At 37.2% G+C, this 20,191-nt stretch overlaps 1 protein-coding gene across 2 annotated transcripts in view; it reads right to left on the bottom strand.

The window, feature by feature from the left end:
• Positions 1 to 20,191, bottom strand: part of b4galnt4a (beta-1,4-N-acetyl-galactosaminyl transferase 4a) — a 174,135-nt gene that overhangs the window by 89,513 nt on the left and 64,431 nt on the right. Inside the window, exon 3 of one of the 2 annotated variants that reach the window (XM_065277535.2) lies at positions 7,297 to 7,395. In XM_065277535.2, the coding sequence (XP_065133607.1) occupies positions 7,297 to 7,395 (99 nt within the window). Of the gene's footprint in view, positions 1 to 7,296; positions 7,399 to 20,191 lie in introns of both variants that reach the window. The other variant, XM_065277534.1, reaches the window with a different exon arrangement.

Genomic DNA, 20,191 nt, shown 5'->3' with positions numbered 1-20,191 from the left:
AAAAATGTATGAATCGATTCTGAATTGGCAAAGTTTGAATCGCGATTCAAATGTGAATCGATTTTTTTGCACACCCCTACAAAGCACACTTCAGTTAGTGCGGTATAGATGCGATTATAGTGTAAACATGATAGATGTTTACATGTCATTAAAAACGTGTACGCCACCTGTTTTAAAACAATTATACTTGCTGCGATTATGAGCTTAATCACATTATTTTTATCAAAGTATTGTGTTTACATGAGGTAAAGTACAATCGCAATATCACCAAAATCACATTATAATCGCATTATGGGTGACTGTAAACGTGGTCAATGTCTAAAATACATACATAGTGTCTTGAAAAAGAAATATTTTCTCCAACATCCTATTATATTTCTAAGAGCAAACCATGTGTCCCTTTCAGTACATGTCGGGAAAAGAAACATGACCTTCATCCCACTCATATCTGTAGAGTCCAATTGATCCAAACCTCTCAATACCACTGAGACCTTTTTCACTCCTGTCCAAAACATAACAGCAGCTCACAAAGGAATTATGTTTCACAAACACAGGTTTGTGCGTGACAGACAAACAATCGACCACTGCTATGAATGACAAGAAGTGGCACAATTTGTCACCCATAATTCTTTTGGGATGTGCCTCCGGAGACATGACGTGTGTTACAATGGAGGTCCACAGCAGCTCTGCTATTTGGAGTTGGTCTAGGTTGTACCACTTTGTTCATACCAAACATTGGTACCAAATGTATACCCATCTGTACCTAAATGGCACATATTGGGACCTTTGAATTAGTTACTGCCCCAGTGGGGTCAATGTAAGCAGACTTCACAGACTGCACTACTTCATTGGTGTTGGTGTGTCCTTACCCTAAAAGGAACGTGCACACCAAGTTAGACAGCAATCCGATTGATCAGAGACACTTGTAAGTCCAATTGTAAAGAGACATGAATATCCAACCGGCTTCAGGCTCTTCGTGACTGTACTGTAATAACCACTGGGAGGTTGCTGATGCACACAATTTTCTCAACTCCCTAATGGCACATAATGGCTTTAAATAACTGCTGCCAGCGCTGTCATTTACAGACAACTGAAAAAGAAGAAGACTTCTTCAAAGAGGAAAATGGAGTCCTCAAAGAGGGATGAAATGAGGGTTATTGTACAAAGGGGACAAATGCAGAAAATGAATGAGATCGGTGAGAGGTCAGAGGTCAAAGTCCTTGATCTAGGACGTGGACCACTGCCATTACAGTTAATCTGTAAAGTGCCATAAATTGAAGACTGGTCTGGTGTGCAGTGCCGGTAATGGCCCGGGCTAATCCTTCATCCAATCTCGACACATGAAAGGTTTATTTTGGTTGCACCACCTGACCTCTGACTTCTACTTGGATGCTGGGATAAGCTTTTGCCTGTGATATCTAAATCATAAATATACATTAGAATTTTTTGTAGGTTGTACCACCTGACACAGAAACTATACCAACCTACCCATTACATTAAAGTAGCTATTTATTTCAGTATTTGAAAGGAATCTACAAACTTTTCATTCATTTTGGAATGATTTACCAAATAATGTTTGAGTGTCAGACACAGTTGATCAATTTAAATCTAAACTTAAGACATTCTTCTTTAACAAAGCATTCACATAAAATGTCCAGTAAATATACTTATCCCGCAATAGTTAGTTAGCCTAGAACCAAGCACTCACATACCTCATATGGGTAATATACTTATGCCGCAATAGTTAGCCTGTCTGGAACTGAGCTGACTTAAAACACTATAATTTATGACACTTGCATTACATGTGAACGGCACCTACGCTAATAGGATTCTGTTTCTCTCTCCCTGTCTCGTCCTTGAGCCTGAGGGCTATGAGACAAACAGACCCAGTTCCTGCAACTGTGAAGGTCATCACACCACTGATCTACTGACCGTCCTTCAACAGATGCCCAGCCGATGCCTGACCAGTGACCACCGGCAGAACCAGTTTAATTCGCTTACCTGTTCACATAACCCGATAGTATTTATATATGTAAATATATAATGTATCTCTCTCAAGGGTTTTTCCCCTCCTAGAAGTTTTCCCCCTGGACTAGCCAGGAGGGTTTTTCTCCTATGGGGTTTTTCATCCCCTGGAGAGTCCTTCACACTACTTTACTGTATACGTTACATTATTACTACGCTCGCTTTTGTATGCTTTTCCTACATCTATTAATGTAAAGCTGCTTTGAAACAATTAACAATTGTGAAAAGCGCTATATAAATAAAATTGAATTGAAATTGAAACTTTTCATTCAGTAATAAAGAGCACCTTGGGTTCACTGGATGATGTGATATTATGTTTACTGTTTATACCTGTTAACTTCTTAAGAAAATGCCCATAATTGTGGTTGTACTACCTTGACATTTGAAAATTATTTGACAAAAGTTTTTCAATTAGTGTAACGTCACAAAAACTACTGATATTTCTGAAGTTTGTTTATAGGTTTTGAAAATAAATTAATGCTAATGTATCTTATTTTTAATAATATAAAAAATTTTAACAGTTGTCTTAAACTGTTCATTTGTACGGACAATTGCCCACCTGCCCGTTAGGGTTGTGCCGATAGCCGATAGTATCGTAGAAATTTTAGAGCGCCTGGGCTTTAATGAAATGCTTGGATTAATGGTATCAGTTTTAAGAAGATTGCGGCCATGACGGTGATGTTCTTGTTCTTTTTTGTTCACCAATCAAGTGACTTATCATAATGAGTAAAAAATTAACAAATAAATTAATGAGTAAACTACTGCCCCGCCCCCCGATACTATTGTGTATCGCCAATCTCACAGGCTGACGATTTGACGATCTCAAAATGGGGCATATCACCCAACACTACTGCCCACAAAACAAAAATTTGTATTTTAATATATAATAATACTGAAAATATATTTTAAACTAAACAGGTTTTATAGAATCAAATGACATGTTTCAAGCTATTCTTATAGTACATAATGCCCCCGGACATTAAAATATGCATGTTGTTAAGGCTGTGAATTAGGGCTGCACGATTCGGAGAAAAAATCTAATTGCGATTTTTCTGATAAAAATTGCGATTCGCGATTTAAAGTGCGATTCATTAGTATATAATAAAAGAGCTACATCCAGGCTTGTTGTGGTGGTTTTAATAGCACCAAAGAAAGATGCTGTGCTACTGTTTATTTAAAACCTCTTAAACATTGTACCAAGTTGTCTGCAGGACTTTGCTCTTCTGCAGACAAACTTTTTTTTTATCTAAGAACATTAAAATACAATTTAACAAAAATTTATTGAAAGTTTTATTTAAAATAACATATAGGCCAATGTATTTTGGCTGTCACTACAACAATGCTTCTGACAAGCAAATGTTTAGTTTTTTCTTTTAATCATAAGACTATACTCATCTTGTTTTACTTTTCAGGCATCTGTAATAAATGTAAATATATTAGTTATTAGAATCTATGATTTAACATAAGCAAAAAATACAAATAAAACACTGCACAGTCCTCACTGTACGATTTTAAGTGTGGAGCTGCAGAAGCTTGTACAGTTAAGATTAAGGAGTGATTTTAATTTTTGGTGTGTAATAAACATTTCTGACACAGAAAGCACCAGGTTACTGTCTGTCACTTTAAGACACAAGACAGCTTTAAAACTGCTCTGCTTCAATATACTGATAAACATCCAGCTGTTTATGTTCACTTAGACAAGAAAGAAAACTTAAGTTTAGTGATCACGCGTGTGCTGACTGCTCTCTGTGTGCGCGCTTCATGAACCCTCGTGCCTGTAAATATTCAAAGTGGTGCAGATGTGCGGGTGCAAGAAAGTATAATGTACCTCTTTCGTCTGTTGTGTTCCGGGCTTTAATGAAACCTGCTTATAGTCTGATGAGTTGTTGTCATTGTTTGCGATGCATGACGAGAAACGGACGTATATACCTTTCTTTAAGTCCAACATTACACAAAAGGGAAATGTTTTCGCGCATTTCTGTCCTTTCATTTGCCGGTTAATGAGTTATAATGGGTTTTTAAAATGACTGAATCCAAAACCTGCCAACTTCATGACATTCCGCGTTGTGCAGTTAATTCCATTAGTATGCATTTCGCGATTCTGTTGGTGTTTTCCGCATCGCGGAAATCATATGGCCGTACACTTTGTTGAGGAGTTGAACTGCTGCTCGCTCATGTTTTCCTAATGGTGTTATCTGACGTGTAGTCAGCACCTCAGTGTTAATGCACTCTATTGGTTTAAACTGCATCAAGCGTAAAATGCGCATGAAGCGAACTGTCAAAAACTGCGTACTAGATGATTGTTATATTTGATAGTTTTGAATCGAAAAATCGCAGCTCTTGCGATTCGAAAATCGCATCCATTCACATCGCGATTTCGGTTCAAAAACGATTAATCGTGCAGCCCTACTGTGAATGTTTTCATAACCACTGCAGTGGTGCAGCGCCATCACGGTGGTGCAGCACCATCACGATGGTGCAGCGCCGTCGGTGCAATGGTAAAGTGCAACCCGCGGTGGTTTGCACGTTACAAACTATGTAAAAAATTAAGTACAATATTGTCCAGCGAGATATCTTTAAGTTCTTGTGAATGCAAACGGCCAGCAGACTCAAGAGTTATGCTGCGTTTACACCAGCCGCGGTAGAGGTGTCAAGCGCGAGTGATTTCAATGTTAAGTTAATGTGAACACACGTTGACGCGTGTCTGGAGGTCTCGAGGTGCGAATTAGGCGTTTAGCGCGGCGTGGTAGATGCGATTCTGACTCATTTGCGCATCTAGTTCGCACGAATGGGGCGAATTGAGCGCCTGGCGTCGTACACGCGGTATGCACGAATGGTGCTTTTTGCGTTCGACGCAAATTTGCGGCTGACGCCCGAGATGAAAAATTTGAACTTTGGCGGATTTTCGCGGCGCGTTAACCAATCAGGAGCCTGCTTGCTGCTGTGTCACTCATTCAACATTAAGGAACGCTGGATATTGTCCTTGAGCAGTCAATTGGAGCTATACGACACAAGTTCTAATTTCTATAGAGACAGGAATAAAAAGGACCTCGCTTGGAAGAGTGTCAGTGAGGATATTGGGCAACCTGGTAAGTTGTAAATACACATTTCACTTTCCGCGGCATTCACGGCGTTTTTAAACTATTTTCCCCCTATAGTAAGGTGACGAAATACAAAACAGTAACTCTCTCGATAAATGTACAATCAACATCAGCCATCTTGCAAACAGACAACCGCATAGCACTTGCCCCTCCCACAAGAAGCGGATTTCGCCTCTTACGCGCATCAAATGCGTGCTTTTTCGGCGCATCTACTTCGCGAATGCATTCAAACTGTTCAAGCAGCAAACTAGGCACGGTAGACGCGATTTTGACGTGGCTGGTGTAAACGCAGCATTAGGACGCTATTTGCAAGGCTAGGCAACTGATATCAGTGATAACTCGCTGGCTTGGGGGTGGAACAATGAGGCAAGAATTTTCTCTAGGTCACTCAAGGTTGAGAAAATCAATCTGCCTAATGCTGGATAAACACCAAAATATTTTTTACATCTTATAAGATTTTCAAAATGTGATATTAGATTTAACCGTTTTGCTCCTTTAGTGTGTGGTGTGCCATGATGTGTCAAAGAAAGCACACCGCACACAAACTGATTTTTAATCAGAGATTCGACAGGAATTCGAACACAGGAAATCTCGCAAAATCTCGCGACTTCAGAAAAAGCATGGTGGGCGATATGCAGTTAAGAAATTTCAATGATAGTGTTTGGAATGATTTTTACAGAAAATTCAAGGGAAAAAGTAATGGCGCATTCACACGGGGTGTAAGCGTTGACGCTTCCCATTCACTTTAATGGGTGACGTAAAGTGTTGGCGAACTGAATTGTGGATCCGTCGGCGCCGCGTCACTGCGGTTGCTTGCGGCAGAAGTTGAACATTACTCAACTTTTCAAGCGGCAATGCGCGCGTCAGCCAATCAGATTGCCTTATGCAAATAACCTAGGCAGAGCCAGCCAATTACGTTTATGGAAGATCGGAGCATGTACTGCGGCCACTGTGATTGGCTATTGGCCACGCTTCACGTGGTCTGTAGAAGTTTACTTTGCCTCAACTTCTGCTTCTGTCTTCCATCATCTCGCTTTCTGATTTGAAAACTGTGATGCTGATAAACAGAACCATCATTAAAAAAATAATAATTTAAACGGCCATGCTCATCAAAATTAACCATTGCCATTTGGCCACAGAATTTTCCACCTGTTCACTTTTTAGGTGACACATGCAACCCTCTGATTCATCTGTCATCTTCAGGGTTATTTATCTGAATAAATAATGTGCTAGTTTTGGTTTAGTTTAGCAGCAGCCAGGAAGACACACTCGGGTAAATCCTGTGCTTTTCAATAAAGCTGCTTAGGAGAAAACCTTTTAACTTTATCTTACAGAAACAGTTATTACAATAACATTTCTGCTATGCAGTAAATTTCACGGGGCAAAATAAATATCTTCATTTATTCAGTTGGGTCCAGAAAAATAGCAGAAATAGTTCAATAACCTTGTAGAAATTAGTTGTTGTTGGTTCAGCATCTGTATTTGAGGATATGTGAATCAGATCATCTCATTTACTAATATTGAAAATGCATTTTAAATACTAATGACTGTATTGTACGCCCAAAAATGCACTGAATAAGGTGATAAATATATATATATATATATATATATATATATATATATATATATATATATATATATATATATATATATATATATATATTTCATTGTTTTTTTCTCAACTCTGACCCAACTCAGAAAATGACCCATGCCAATGTGCTTTTGTTGAGAAGGTTTGAGACTTAAAGGGACACTTCACCCATTTGCATTAAGCTTTGTATAGATAGAACCCCAGTCATGTGTTTGGATGGTCGTGCATCATTTCCTCAGTTGCCACTGAGACAGGAGAAATACAGATTTCAGTGTTGCACTTCCTTCTTTCAATGATGTAAAAATCATCATTTTGCATCATTGAAAGCAGGAAGTCCAATATCTTTGTTGAGGGAGTGAGACTACAAACACCCCTTTTCTCAGTCAAATAGGCACCAAATTCGAAATGTATGTTACATTTCGACTACAAATATGATTCAATTTCAATAAAGATGAATGTTTCTATGGGTGAAATGCCCCTTTAAGAACTTCTCATTAATGTACACAGTCAAGACAAACACATGTTGATGATTCACTGCCAAACATAGACATACAGAAATAAAAATACAAGAGCCTCTACCTCTGGTTTCCATGGTAACTTTTTGTACTTCAGCGTGAGGAACTTAAGGATTTTGGCTTGATCTTTGTCATGTGGGGTGCTAGCATTGGGCTCATCTTCCTGCTGGAGAAAGAGAGAGAGAGAAAGAAAGAGAGACTTAGTAATTTTAGTGCAATCCAGACTGAAGTGGTTGCTTGCCTTAGCTCGTCAGAAATGGTTTAAGCTGGTCTGAACTGGTCTCTCTGCCTGGTCCAGCTGGTTTGACAGTTGCTATGAGATGATATGAGATCAGCTAACCACAATAACAACAGTATGCATATATTATTAATACAGAAAGAGAAAGTCCTTTATATACATACATGCATTAATCCATTCATTCATTCATACATACATAGATGCATAGATACATACATACATAAATACATACATACATCCATAAATACATTCATTTGATTGACATTTTTCAGAAACATAACAGTTCTGCTTTCCGTTTTCGGCTCAGTAGGTTGAGCCTGGTGCAAGCCATTTGAAAGCAACTTTCAAAGCATAAATATGAATGAAATCAACACAGAAGCTTATTGTATCTTACACCTAAACATTTAAATATAAAGACAGACAATGAAAACAAAAATATGTATGTATAAACCAAACATTTTACCTTTAAAGATGAGAAATACAAAAATTTTAAGATACAAAAATCAGATTTTTCATTTGGGAACCCATGGCTGATCAGAAGGGTTTTGGGAAATAATATATGTAATTAAAATGCTGAAATTAATAATCTGATAAAACCATATACTGTCCGTGTATTGGTTATTGAAAGAAATTGTTAAGATCTATTTGCAACAAGAAATATAAGAAAATATAATAAATGCATTATAAAAGGTTAATGCAACCAAACCGAAAAGGAAATTAGGCAAATGAAGGTGGCATCTACCCCCTATCGTATGGCGCAGTTGATATTTCGTTCCCTATGGCATTATACCAGGCGCAGTGTCAAAGGTCCCTCAAAAGGGAACTAAACTTGCTACAGGTGATGGAGGTCAGTGTCTATGGCAACAAAAGATGAGCAGGAACACATGCAGACAGAAACAATAAAACCATTAATACCAAAATAAAAGTCCTTAAACACAATGATTGAAAGCAGTGGTTCTCAAAATAGGGTTCGGGACCCCCAAGGGTTCACAAGATAGCGAGAGGGGGTCGAAAAATAACTTGCAAAAGTCAAATAATTTTTTTTATGGTTAAAAATATCTTTTTTTATTTGTTGTTACAATTATGGATAAAAATTAGTAGTTTAATTAAATTAATTAAAAATGAAATGCCATCAGCCTTTCGATTAACATAACCCTCAATTGTGATTGGGGGTCGCGAATCACTGGTACCGTTATTTTGGGGGTCGTGGGCTAAAAAGTTTTGGAAGCCTTGATCTAAAGCAGTGGTCTCCAACATGGTGCCAGGTTGCCCAGACAGAGTCTGTAAGTTGCCCGCCAAAGCACATACTATTAAAAGCACAAATTGTAATATTTATTTATTACATACTGTTTTTTTATATTAGCTTGGTTACTTTTTTGTATGTTACCATTTTAAGCAATGATAAAAAATATTAACAAATGAAATAAAATCAACAAGTAAAACAAAAAAGTTTTGAGTAGCCCTCCAGATTGCTTTATTTACTGTAGTAGCCCTTGCTCACAAAAAGGTTGGAGACCCCTGATCTAAAGACAGAGGACAACGTGACAGTTTGGTAAAATCGGGTTAAAAAAATGTGGCGGTTTGGTAAAATTGTGTATTATAATAATTCATTTACTAATGAGAATAACTGTGACCCTGGACCATAAAACTAAAGTTGCACGGGTATATTTGTATAGCAATAGCCAACAATACATTGTATCGGTCAAAATTATGATATTAATGATTTTGTCAATATTTAAATTTTGCAGATTTTATAATAGTTGTATCTCGGACAAATATTGTCGTAACCATACACTAATGGAAAGCTTTTGGATGAAGTATAAATATCAATAACAAAAGTAAAAAACTTAATTTAAAAAACCAAAACATGCATTTGGGGGGGAATCATTTTGGAAATAACTACAAAATGAGTTTAATTTTCCCCTTTTTCTTTTAATATTTTGGGTAATAATGGCCCAAACATGTTCTTAACAGATTTAATAAGGTTCTGATTTACAGAACCATATTAATTCTGTGCCTTGGTACAGCTTGAATTTAAGTGGACTCTCCTGTAGGATCTTTACTCTGATTTATTCACTGGCAATAATATTGATCTTCAGAGCAGCCGTATTAAAAAAACCCAATCATAGAGCTTTTCTAAGCTTGAAAAAACCCAATAGCAATGGCCAAAAACTCTTCTGTTCTGCTTCATATTAATCTCTTTCTTCAACTATGTGTCACATGTCAGTGTGCGGCGCTAATTGAAAACTGCACTGAACCATTACAAAACCCGATTAGAAGTGACTTAAATTCAATACTGCCTATGCACAGTCACAGTAACTGTGGCGTTTTTATATTGTGTTAGTTATTATCTGCGCATATTATTTGACAGCTAAAATGACTGGTTATGTCCCCAACATCAAACTACATCAGACTTTTTCATGTAAAATGAGTGATGTGCAGTATACTGTACACTGCTCTTGGAAATGTATCCCACAATGCAATGCAGCAGAGCTGTAACCAAGCCCCCCAATAATCAGAAATGTCCAAATTGCCCACCTCCACAATATTAGATGTTTTTAATATACATACAGAAGGTGTAGTTACGGACTTGAAATGCAGCTGACTTTTCATTCCCAGTGTAATAAATAAATGCATATGTAATATCTCTATTCAATATATTTAAATTACATGTAGATATTTCATTATCTTTAAAATTCTGATTATATGCATACAGAAAATGTGCATAATTGTATAGTATACATGTATGTAGTATAGCAGTATGCTATTGCGAACCTAACCCATTATTTCTTGATTCTGTTTAGTAATTCTAATGGCACAGAAATTGCACACTTCACCTTTAAGAATCAAGACAAAGCAGAAAAAATCCTCCAAGGTCAAGACGCAATAAATTTTCCTAACACGGCGCGTGTCAGGTGAGTCGTGTATACAGCTTTAATTATTACGAGAGAATTCATCAAACCGAACCGTCTGGCTAGAGCTTGATCCACGACCAGCTTACTTTATCAAAACTGTAGCTTCGTCTATTATCGCAATCGCCGTAAATCCGATCCTCGCAAGACAGGGCCAAACATGAAGCAAACTCTGAGACGGTCCCGGGCATCAGAAAGTGTTTCAAAGCATGAGCTCAGAATATTAATGAGGTTAATTCATTCTCCTTGTCCAGGGGTAAACAGACTCGGTCTGAGAGCGGAAGGCCGGGTCGCATTTCTCACGTCCGGCTATCCACCGGGATGACAAAACATGGCCTCTCCACAAATCAAATTTTAATTTTGCCTGCCCTGCAATGTGGATGATAATGACCTGAGCGATCCGTATCATCAGTCAACAACAAACAGCAGCTAGCCAAAAAAAAAAAAAAGGTTTTGAGATTATTCATGCAAGGTTAATGCATTCATTAGACCACACAGACGATTAACCCCTTATGAAAATGAGCATGCTTAAACACTTGCTTGTCCTATGATTTGTCCTTATTTGTCTTTATATTCATGCAGATGTTTTTATCTAAAGCAAGTTAATTTTCAAGCAGCATGTGTGTTCAATGGGAATCAAACCCATGACTATGGAAGGTTTTTTTGGTCTTTTTAAAATTAATTAATTAAATTATAAAATAATTAATTAAATTATAAAATAATTAATTAAATTATAAAATAAAAAATAAAATCGCAAAATATGTCCCAAATTTGAAAATGAAATGCTAAAATAAAAATTTAAACATTATATTAAATTATTTAATTTTCATTTTTAACGTGATGAAGCATCATTCCGGCCAAATTGAAAAATTAAATTAAATTGATGATTTCACATTTCATTTTCAATATAATCTTGAGTCAAGACTGACAATATTAAAATAAAAAGGCAAGCTTGAAAAGGAATCTGTAAATATATTTTTTAAGGGCTTTTTATTCATGCCCAAGCAATAATAGGGACAAAATTAAAATAAAGTTCAGTTTTAATTTTATGTTCTCTTTTATTTATTGGTTTTCATTTTCTTTTTCATTTTCATTTTCGTTTTCAACTTGTATGCAAATTCAATGTTAATCAGTGGGTGGGGTTTACTTGCTCATAAAAAGGGGATTGGCTGAAGCAGCATAGATATGTGAAGCAGTGTTGCCAAGTCAGCGACTGTTTTGCCAACTTAGCGACTTTATTGCTACATCTAGCGACTTTTAGACCCATTTAGACAAACTTAGCGACTGTTTGGATTAATCCTAGCTTCACATCTGTACAGAGAAGCTACTGTGTCGCATGTACCGGCCCACGAGTGCTGGGTGGCGCTGTCTCGGTGAAATGTGCGTCTGGCGTCTCTGTACATGGAGCTGAGCAGCAAAATATTAGACTGTACGAGCTGACGCGTGGATGAGATTCGCGAACATTGTTTACATGTCAAAGGAGGAACAAACAATAAAAAGGGGCTGGTCCACTGTTATATATGTGCGTATTTTCACACATTTGATCCGGTGAGGCGTCAGTCATTCTCATCAAATGCATACACATAGCACAGTGTGATTATCGTGCAATACATATGCCAAATTCCAGAAAGTATTGGCGTATCATATGCTCGCAAAATTGGAATTTGGCTTATGTATAGCACGATAATCACACTGCGTGTTATTTGTATGCATTTCATGAGAATGGACATACACAGCGACCAGTCACTTACTTTTGCAGCGGGCACACTGGTACAGAACAGAACTTCAGCCTTTGTGACGGGGGCACGGGGCTCAGCTTCGGCCCAATTTAAACCCTTCATTCTCATTTGTTACGCTGATTTGTGAGTAGGGCTTTTTGTTTTACCGCGGTGAAGAAGCAACAAAATCACACGGTTACATCACAACAACCCACCCCAGGAAAGCAGTAATCTTATATATTATTAAAACGACAAATTATATTAGCAATAACAGCATGAAATAATATGTATTTCTTTATGTTAACTTTTGTTTTTTATATCTTTTGAATATACTATTGATTATAGAACTTTTATGTCACCGTTTATAGCCCATTTTATACAATACATTTCATAGAATAACAACCTGAAAAGAATATGCAGTTTAAGATTGTTTCTGGTGAGTTGTGCAAAACCTGATTCCTATTTCTTTAGACATTGTTTTTCGGTTAACTGTCCGTGGATAGAAACGCACTTCTCCAAACTTGTTGAAACGCTGAATAATTTATTGTACAAAAAATGGGTTACAAACAATGACAAAAACGGTTCCATAATTGATATTAAACTCAAAAGATATCGAAAATAAATAGTTTTTAATGTTATTATGATTAGTATGTTTAATTCGATTTTTTCAAAGTGGATACAAAACGAAATAGCCTATTGCATCATTCCGTAAATAACTGCGCAAAACTTATGGATACTCCAATCAATGCTTTCAATTTCAGCTGTCCATTTACATCATCAAGCAGATAAGACTTTTTTTAACCCGAGCTGGAGAAATTCACTTACAGCAGCTCCATATAAACACAGCATTCAACCAAATAACGAGTCGAGCTGTCGGTAAGCGCTCACCTGCCTTCATAACGATAGTTGTCATGTTTGTCCATTATAGTTTAAAATTATTATTATGCTATTATTATCATCACCAACACACAGTGCCTCTCCTTGAACGAGAAATAATGCGCGTGGCTCGGACTCCTTGCACATGAACTTGCATTGCACTGACATTTCCTTGCAGAGATGATGTTATTCGCGCAGGGGTTTAAAACCAGGGAGTGAGTCGGTACCGTTCAAGAAATCAGATCACCTGTGCATGACACGCTTCATGTTTAAGAAGGTTGCGGCCGTGACATCACCGCAGCTGGCATCTCACGTATGGCCGTACGCGGTAAGCGGCAAAATCGCCGAGCGGCTTCAGCTTTTCTCTTGTATTGGAAGCGTTTTGTGCAGCATTTAGTGCAAATATGTTTATCTTCAACGGTGCCTGTCATGAAGTACCATGTCCGGAGAAGGAATAGGATTTTGGGTGCACGAGCAAGGCGTGTGGACCAACTCCGCTTCCCCCGTGCCGCTTTCCGCACGTCTCCTATTGAAAAAGAACTAAACACTCGCGGTTGCCGCGTACCATGTGAAACGGCTACTGCGGTGATGCAGTAACGCGTTATCGTCACAGCCTTTATGTGCTTGCTTCAGCTATGGTCAGAACTGTATGTTGTGTCCAGTGCAGTGTACAGGGTAGACCCTGAAAGACTTGCATTTCACAGAGGACGCAAGTCCTGATACGATACTTGTAAAGACAACACATAGGCTGAATAAACAGATAATGTTCATATAAAAGTAAGTGACTGGTCGGTGTATGTCTTCAGCTCGTTAAACTGACGCCTCACTTGATCAGATGTGTGAAAATACACACATACATAACAGCGGACCAGACACTTTTAGTGTTTGAAATGTAAACAATGCATGCGAATCTCATCCACGCGTCAGTTCGTACCGTCTAAAATTGTTCACTGCTCAGAAAATGCACAGAGGGTAGACGCCAGGCGCACATTTCACCGTGACCGCGCCACCCAGCACTCGTGGGCCGGTACAAGCGACACAGTAGCCTATATGTACAGATATGAAGCTAAGATTCATCCAAACAGTCGCTAAGTTTGTCTAAATGGGTCTAAAAGTCGCTAGATGTAGCAATAAGGTCGCTAAGTTGGGAAGCAACATAGTCGCTGAGTTGGCAACACTTCAGCCAATCCCATTTTTTTTAGCAAGTAAACCCTACCCACTGATTAACATTGAATTTGCATACAAGTTGAAAATAAAAGTGAACACGAAAATGAAAATGAAAAAGAAAAACAGAACATAGAATTAAAACTGAACTTTACATTTGAATTTTGTCCCTATTATTGCTTGGGCATGAATAAAAAGCCTTTAAAAAAAATTATTTACAGATTCCTTTTCAAGCTTGCCTTTTTATTTTAATATTGTCAGTCTTGACTCAAGATTATATTGAAAATGAAATGTGAAATCATCAATTTAATTTAATTTTTCAATTTGGCCGGAATGATGCTTCATCACGTTAAAAATGAAAATTAAATAATTTAATATAATGTTTACATTTTTATTTTAGCATTTCATTTTCAAATTTGGGACATATTTTGCGATTTTATTTTTTATTTTATAATTTAATTAATTATTTTATAATTTAATTTATTATTTTATAATTTAATTAATTAATTTTAAAAAGACCAAAAAAACCTTCCATACATGACCTTGGTGTTGCTAGTTAAAGTATATACTTCTTAAATAAAACATTTGCATACATTTACTACTCATCAGCCTCCTGATGACTGTTGTTAACTAGTTGCACCTGCTATATAAACAATATGCGTCTTTTAAATGTATGCATTGCTTCTGTGTACATTTATTAAATACATTTCACAGACTATCGGCCTAAAATGAATAACTGGCCCTTCAATTATGCAGACATTTGTCACAATATTGGTCAATGATGTGAAAATGAATCAAAAACTCAATAATTTTAATCTAAAGTGAGCGATTGTTGCTTCAGCAATTATGGTAACTGATAAATGCCCCATTCATGCTTGTCTAAATATTTCAGACAGAATACAAAGCAGCTGTCAATGATAATGGTGTTATAGTTCATAAACATATTAAATATCAGCCAACTACTGCAGAAAAATAGTGGATTTAACTGATATTTAAGTAAACACGAGAAGATCTGATGACAAAAGTGAGTTACATGGCTTGTTGTCAATTTCGATTGCAGTTAACAATCTGTACAAGTAGAAGATGATGGTACAATGGAAAGTAAGAAAAACAGACAGATAGATAAATAAATAGGCATAGCAGACAACAAAAAAGTCTGAAATGCCTAGAAAAATTGGTCCCTGGGAGAAGTCCAAACTCGAAAAAATTTTGACAATTGAAATTACAATTCGAAAACAAAAGCTTGGAACAACTCAAAAACACCACCCTAAAAATAGATCACAGTTATCAAACTACAATCAAACGTTAGAAAGACGGACAGATAAATAAATAAAGCAGACAACACCTTAACTGTAGGAGATGTTCACTGATAAGAAAACTTATACTACAATCCAGGTCAAAAACATCTGAGTCTTAGGGCCCTATTTTAACGATCTAAGCGCATTGTCTAAAGCGAACAGCGCAACGTCTAAATGGGCGTGTCCAAATCCACTTTTGCTAATTTAACGACAGGAAAAATGGTTTGTGCGCCCAGCGCATGGTCGAAAAAGGGTTGGTCCTATTTTTTTAATGAGTTATGGGAGTATTTTGGGCGTAGCGTGCAATAAATTAATGAGAGTCTCAGCTCTCATCCCCTTTAAAAGAGTGTTGCGCTGGCGCTATGTCTAATCCCTATTTAGATGACAGACTTTGTAAACTGAAAAACTAAGCGGAGGAAGAACACCACCAGTTTTAGATTAATGTTAAATAATTGTGTGGTTTTTCACTTTTTTTTTATTAAAACCTTTAAAACCCGTTTTCTTTTAGAAGTAAAAAAGCAGGCTTTTAATTGCTTTAAATGTATGGCTATCCAATATCATCAAAAAATTATTTACAAGTTTGTAAGAAAAGATTCTAAAAATACTTTATTCGTAACAAACAGGAGATAAAGAATTTACAAATGGCTCTCCGCACCTTTCAGCACTTGGACAGCTTCACAAGTTTTTTTTAAGCATTACTAAAAAATGTTTCTCATCTCACCATATCCACAGGTACAGAGTCATCATATACAATAAATCCGTGAGGTAGCATTTAAAAAAAACATTTTAAAACAAAAGCATTTGTTTTAAGCAAAGCATTTATTTACTTACCAGGCTACAGGTGAAGCAGCTCTTTGCGCCTTCTAACGTCTCATAATTAGTCCTCATTTATGTCCAAGAGACTCAATAATAATCTTTTACATTTCAATCCTTTAATCTTTCATATTTAAAAGTGTTTTTGTGCTGCTGCGCATTCATTTATGTGATAAGCAAACCCGCATTGTCGTCCCGTTTATAGGCACATATTACTAATGCGCTCTTTAAAAACAAAAAACATATTGCGCCTATGTCTAGTGTAGTTGCCTAAAAATAGCAATGCGCCAACAATGCGCCTGAACACACCTCGTTTTCAGACCAGAACGCCCATGGGCGCAAAAGGGGGCGCAAATGCATTTGCTATTTAAACAATGTGGCGCTAAACGTGAAAATTATAATTGCGCAGGGTGGAAACTAGCAAAATACACTTGCGTCGCGCATCGCGCTGCATTGCGCCGGGTGTAACATAGAGCCCATAATGTTTTTAATATCAAGATCATGAAAATAAATTAATCTACTTTAAGTGCAAGTGTATCTTGGCAGCACCATAGACTGTAAAAAATATGGACATAGTGTCCGTGACGTAACCCATAGGTTTGTGAAGAGCTTTTTTGAAGCTAATAGTTGGCAAGGTCTGCTGTGGCCATCTTGGCATCGCATCACCACGCATCACTCGCAGATAACTGAAAATGGGTAAAGAGGTGGGACACGGGTGGAGCTAAAGAGGTAAAATTGACGGTAGTGACGGCCACGACCTTAATTATGCAGAATGCGACACAATGAGGTCATGTGACAACAAACAATCTTTATTTCTTCTCTTTTTGTAACCTCTTAAATATTTAAATATAAGTTTCATCAAAAATACAAAATTTTGAGCAAAAAGCTGAAATAATTGCATTTTTGTAAAGGACTTTTGTTAGAAATCTAGTGGATAAAGCAGAATTACAGATTAACGTAAAAGCACGTCAGGAAAGCGTCATTGGCAGAAAAATGTTTTCTCATAATTGATGAGTTAATGTTGTAAAAATGACAGTAAATTACATACAAAGTCAATGCAAACACGCAAATAGACGTAAACTCGCACTGGGCGATGCAAATGATGCTAATTGGGTGGCGCAATTGCAGTGAAAAAGGTTTTTTTGCCTCCAACGCGTCTTCGCATGACACAAAGTTAAATCCCGCGAGTAATCTAGAGCGAGGAACGAGATGCTTTGCGTTTGGTGTGTACACAGCATTACAGTGTACCCAAACAAATAAAGAAAGTACAGCTCTTCCAAAAACAAAAAAAAATACTGTTATTACTAAATATTGACATCCGATATCAGTATGGTTGAAACTTTTAGTAAAAAACTTTATTTAACCCTCTGGGGTCTAAGGGGTTTTTAAGGCCCTGGGGAAGTTTTGACATGCACTGACATTTGTGCTTTTTTCAGTTGCTTAAAAACATATTAATGGCAAAAGTACACTCATAACACTGTGTTCATCACAAACTGGGCTACAATATTATATAATCAACATGTATATACATTAGGGATGCACCGATACCACTTTTTTGGAATACGAGTACGAGTACTTGCATTTCAGTACTTGCCGATACCGATACGGAGTACTTAATAAAAAAACATGATTTAAATTTACAGGTAACAACTTCAGTCATATAATTTAACAAAAAAACAAAGGACTAGTTTTCCAGTTTGTTGTAAACTCTGCCTCTTTGGACAACACAAGAGGCATTAACCCCTTACACGCCGCTCAAACATAGACATTTCTCAGACCCTGGTATCGATTCCAGGTATCGGGGGACTTTTAACGAGTACTTTTGTTAGTCACTATATGTTGTAAGTCACTGATATAACTCCACAAAACTCATTCTAAACATGTTTTCCCAAGACTTTTCAAAACAGGATCTAGTAGTCTGGAGTTTTTTCTTCAAAATGATGTGAAAATCATATGGCCTACTCAATCACATAAAGCAATACATTGATTTACAATTTCTAAGACACTTTTGCTTGAGAAAGGCTGTATGCGTGGAGGCGGGAAAGCTCCTGAATAATCAGTGATTGACAGCTGAAAGACAAAAGAGTTGAATAATGAGCCACATAATGAGTGTTGTGGGGAATGTTCAACAGGAATAACGTTCTCTGTAGTAAAACCATGATAAGGTTTACTTTTCAATATAATGTAAATACACACACACACACACACACACACACACACATTATATATATATTTCTATTGAAATATTTTCTATTAATTTCACAAGTATAAGTTACCTTTTAAAAACCATAGTAGCCTAATCATGGTAAAGATACTGTTTGGCCATCGTAAAATGAACACACTTCAACACAGGGTTTGTGTTTGGTTGGCCAGCGAGAGGTTTACTTTTGTGCAGTAAAAAGCTCAAAAGAACAACTGCCTATCGTTGTCTGAACTCTTATTTGTGTTTTTGTAATCATTATAGTAGAAACACAACCAGGGACACGAGTGATAAACTTATCAATGTTTGTTTACAGCCGCCGCCATTACCTCACGTGTTGATCATGAAAGCAGTGAATGTGTGCACATGTGAGTGATCCTGTGTTTAATAAACTTGCTGTGCGGAGATATGCGCTTAGACGCAACTAAATAAGGATTGTACTGTTTGCAATCGCGTATTTTATAAGAATACCAAAAAGCGCGTCGAGTTTCCTGACTCGCGTGTTTGTGTATGTGCGTTCCAATCGCATGAACTGTTTGACTGAAGACAAAGAAAACACTCGCGTCTGGAGATACTGACACACATACGCAAGTAAATAAGGATTTAGATGTCATGTTTGGTGCAATTGGATGGAAATACAAGGAATGGAGAGACTGGATTGTGGATTGCGTATCCATTGACTGCAGGAGGCACGAGTCATGCATATGGATGTTTCTGCTCATTCACTTCAATGGCGCGGGGGTGTGGCGATCCGATCTCATTACAGATAATGAGGTAACTGGAGAAATACGGTACTTTTCCTCCTTCTCATACAGTTTACACCGAATGACAATATCTGTTTTCAATCTCACTTACATCATTTAAAAGGAGACATTCCAAGCATTATGTAGACATTTATCTTGTGTTTCTACGACAAGTATTCTTTAAGTTACAGTTTATTTTTCTGACGCGTTTCTGAAAGGACTTCACTGAGGGAGAGAGAACAGAATGTGCATCATGTTTATTTTCTTAATTTTGCGAAAAGCACAACATTCTCTTTTTAGTGGGAATGGACAGAAAAAAAACTAGACACTTTAACGTTTTAAATGATGTATAAATCATATCTGTATGTCAAAAATCAGCAGAGTAATTAAAGTCTCTTTGCCGAGTGATTGAAAAATAAAGAGTTTGCGGCGCCCGCGCCGCCGTCGACCCCAGTGTTAAGGTTTTGTTTGTGGATAGTTTTGTGATTGACTTGAATGCATTGACGTTGGAAGCAGGGATTTTCAACTTAGGTATTCTCACCACCGACTTAAAAAAGTCCAGAAGGGACAAGCAATGTCCTAACACAGCTTTACCAGCCAGCTTCTTTCATCGTCTCAGCTCAATTATCATACACAAATGCTATGAAAGAAAGTATAAGAACACCTATTCATGCCATTTGTGTTCATACAACCCTGGTATGACCAAAGCTGCCACTCAGGACCCAGAGTTCCTGGACAGACGGTTGGAAGAATCCCATGAAAAGGAGGGTAAAATGTGATGCCTGGCTATGAAACCCGACTGTGAGGTCATAACAGCTATTACCCGCTCTCATGACAATCTCCGCCTAAAACCGTGACTTTCGAAGTAAAAAACATTCCCAAGATGTTGTTTGAAAAAACCTTTGTATGTTTATTTTCAAAATTGCCTCGGTTAATGAACATCTGGTGGAAATATGTTTGCATGCACTTATGGTGAAAACAAACAGTTTGAAATAAT

Source organism: Paramisgurnus dabryanus, chromosome 23 (assembly GCF_030506205.2).
Source record: "Paramisgurnus dabryanus chromosome 23, PD_genome_1.1, whole genome shotgun sequence".
Lineage (NCBI taxonomy): Eukaryota > Metazoa > Chordata > Actinopteri > Cypriniformes > Cobitidae > Paramisgurnus > Paramisgurnus dabryanus.
The sequence above is the reverse complement of the archived record's forward strand: the minus strand, read 5'-3'. Positions and strand labels throughout refer to the sequence as shown.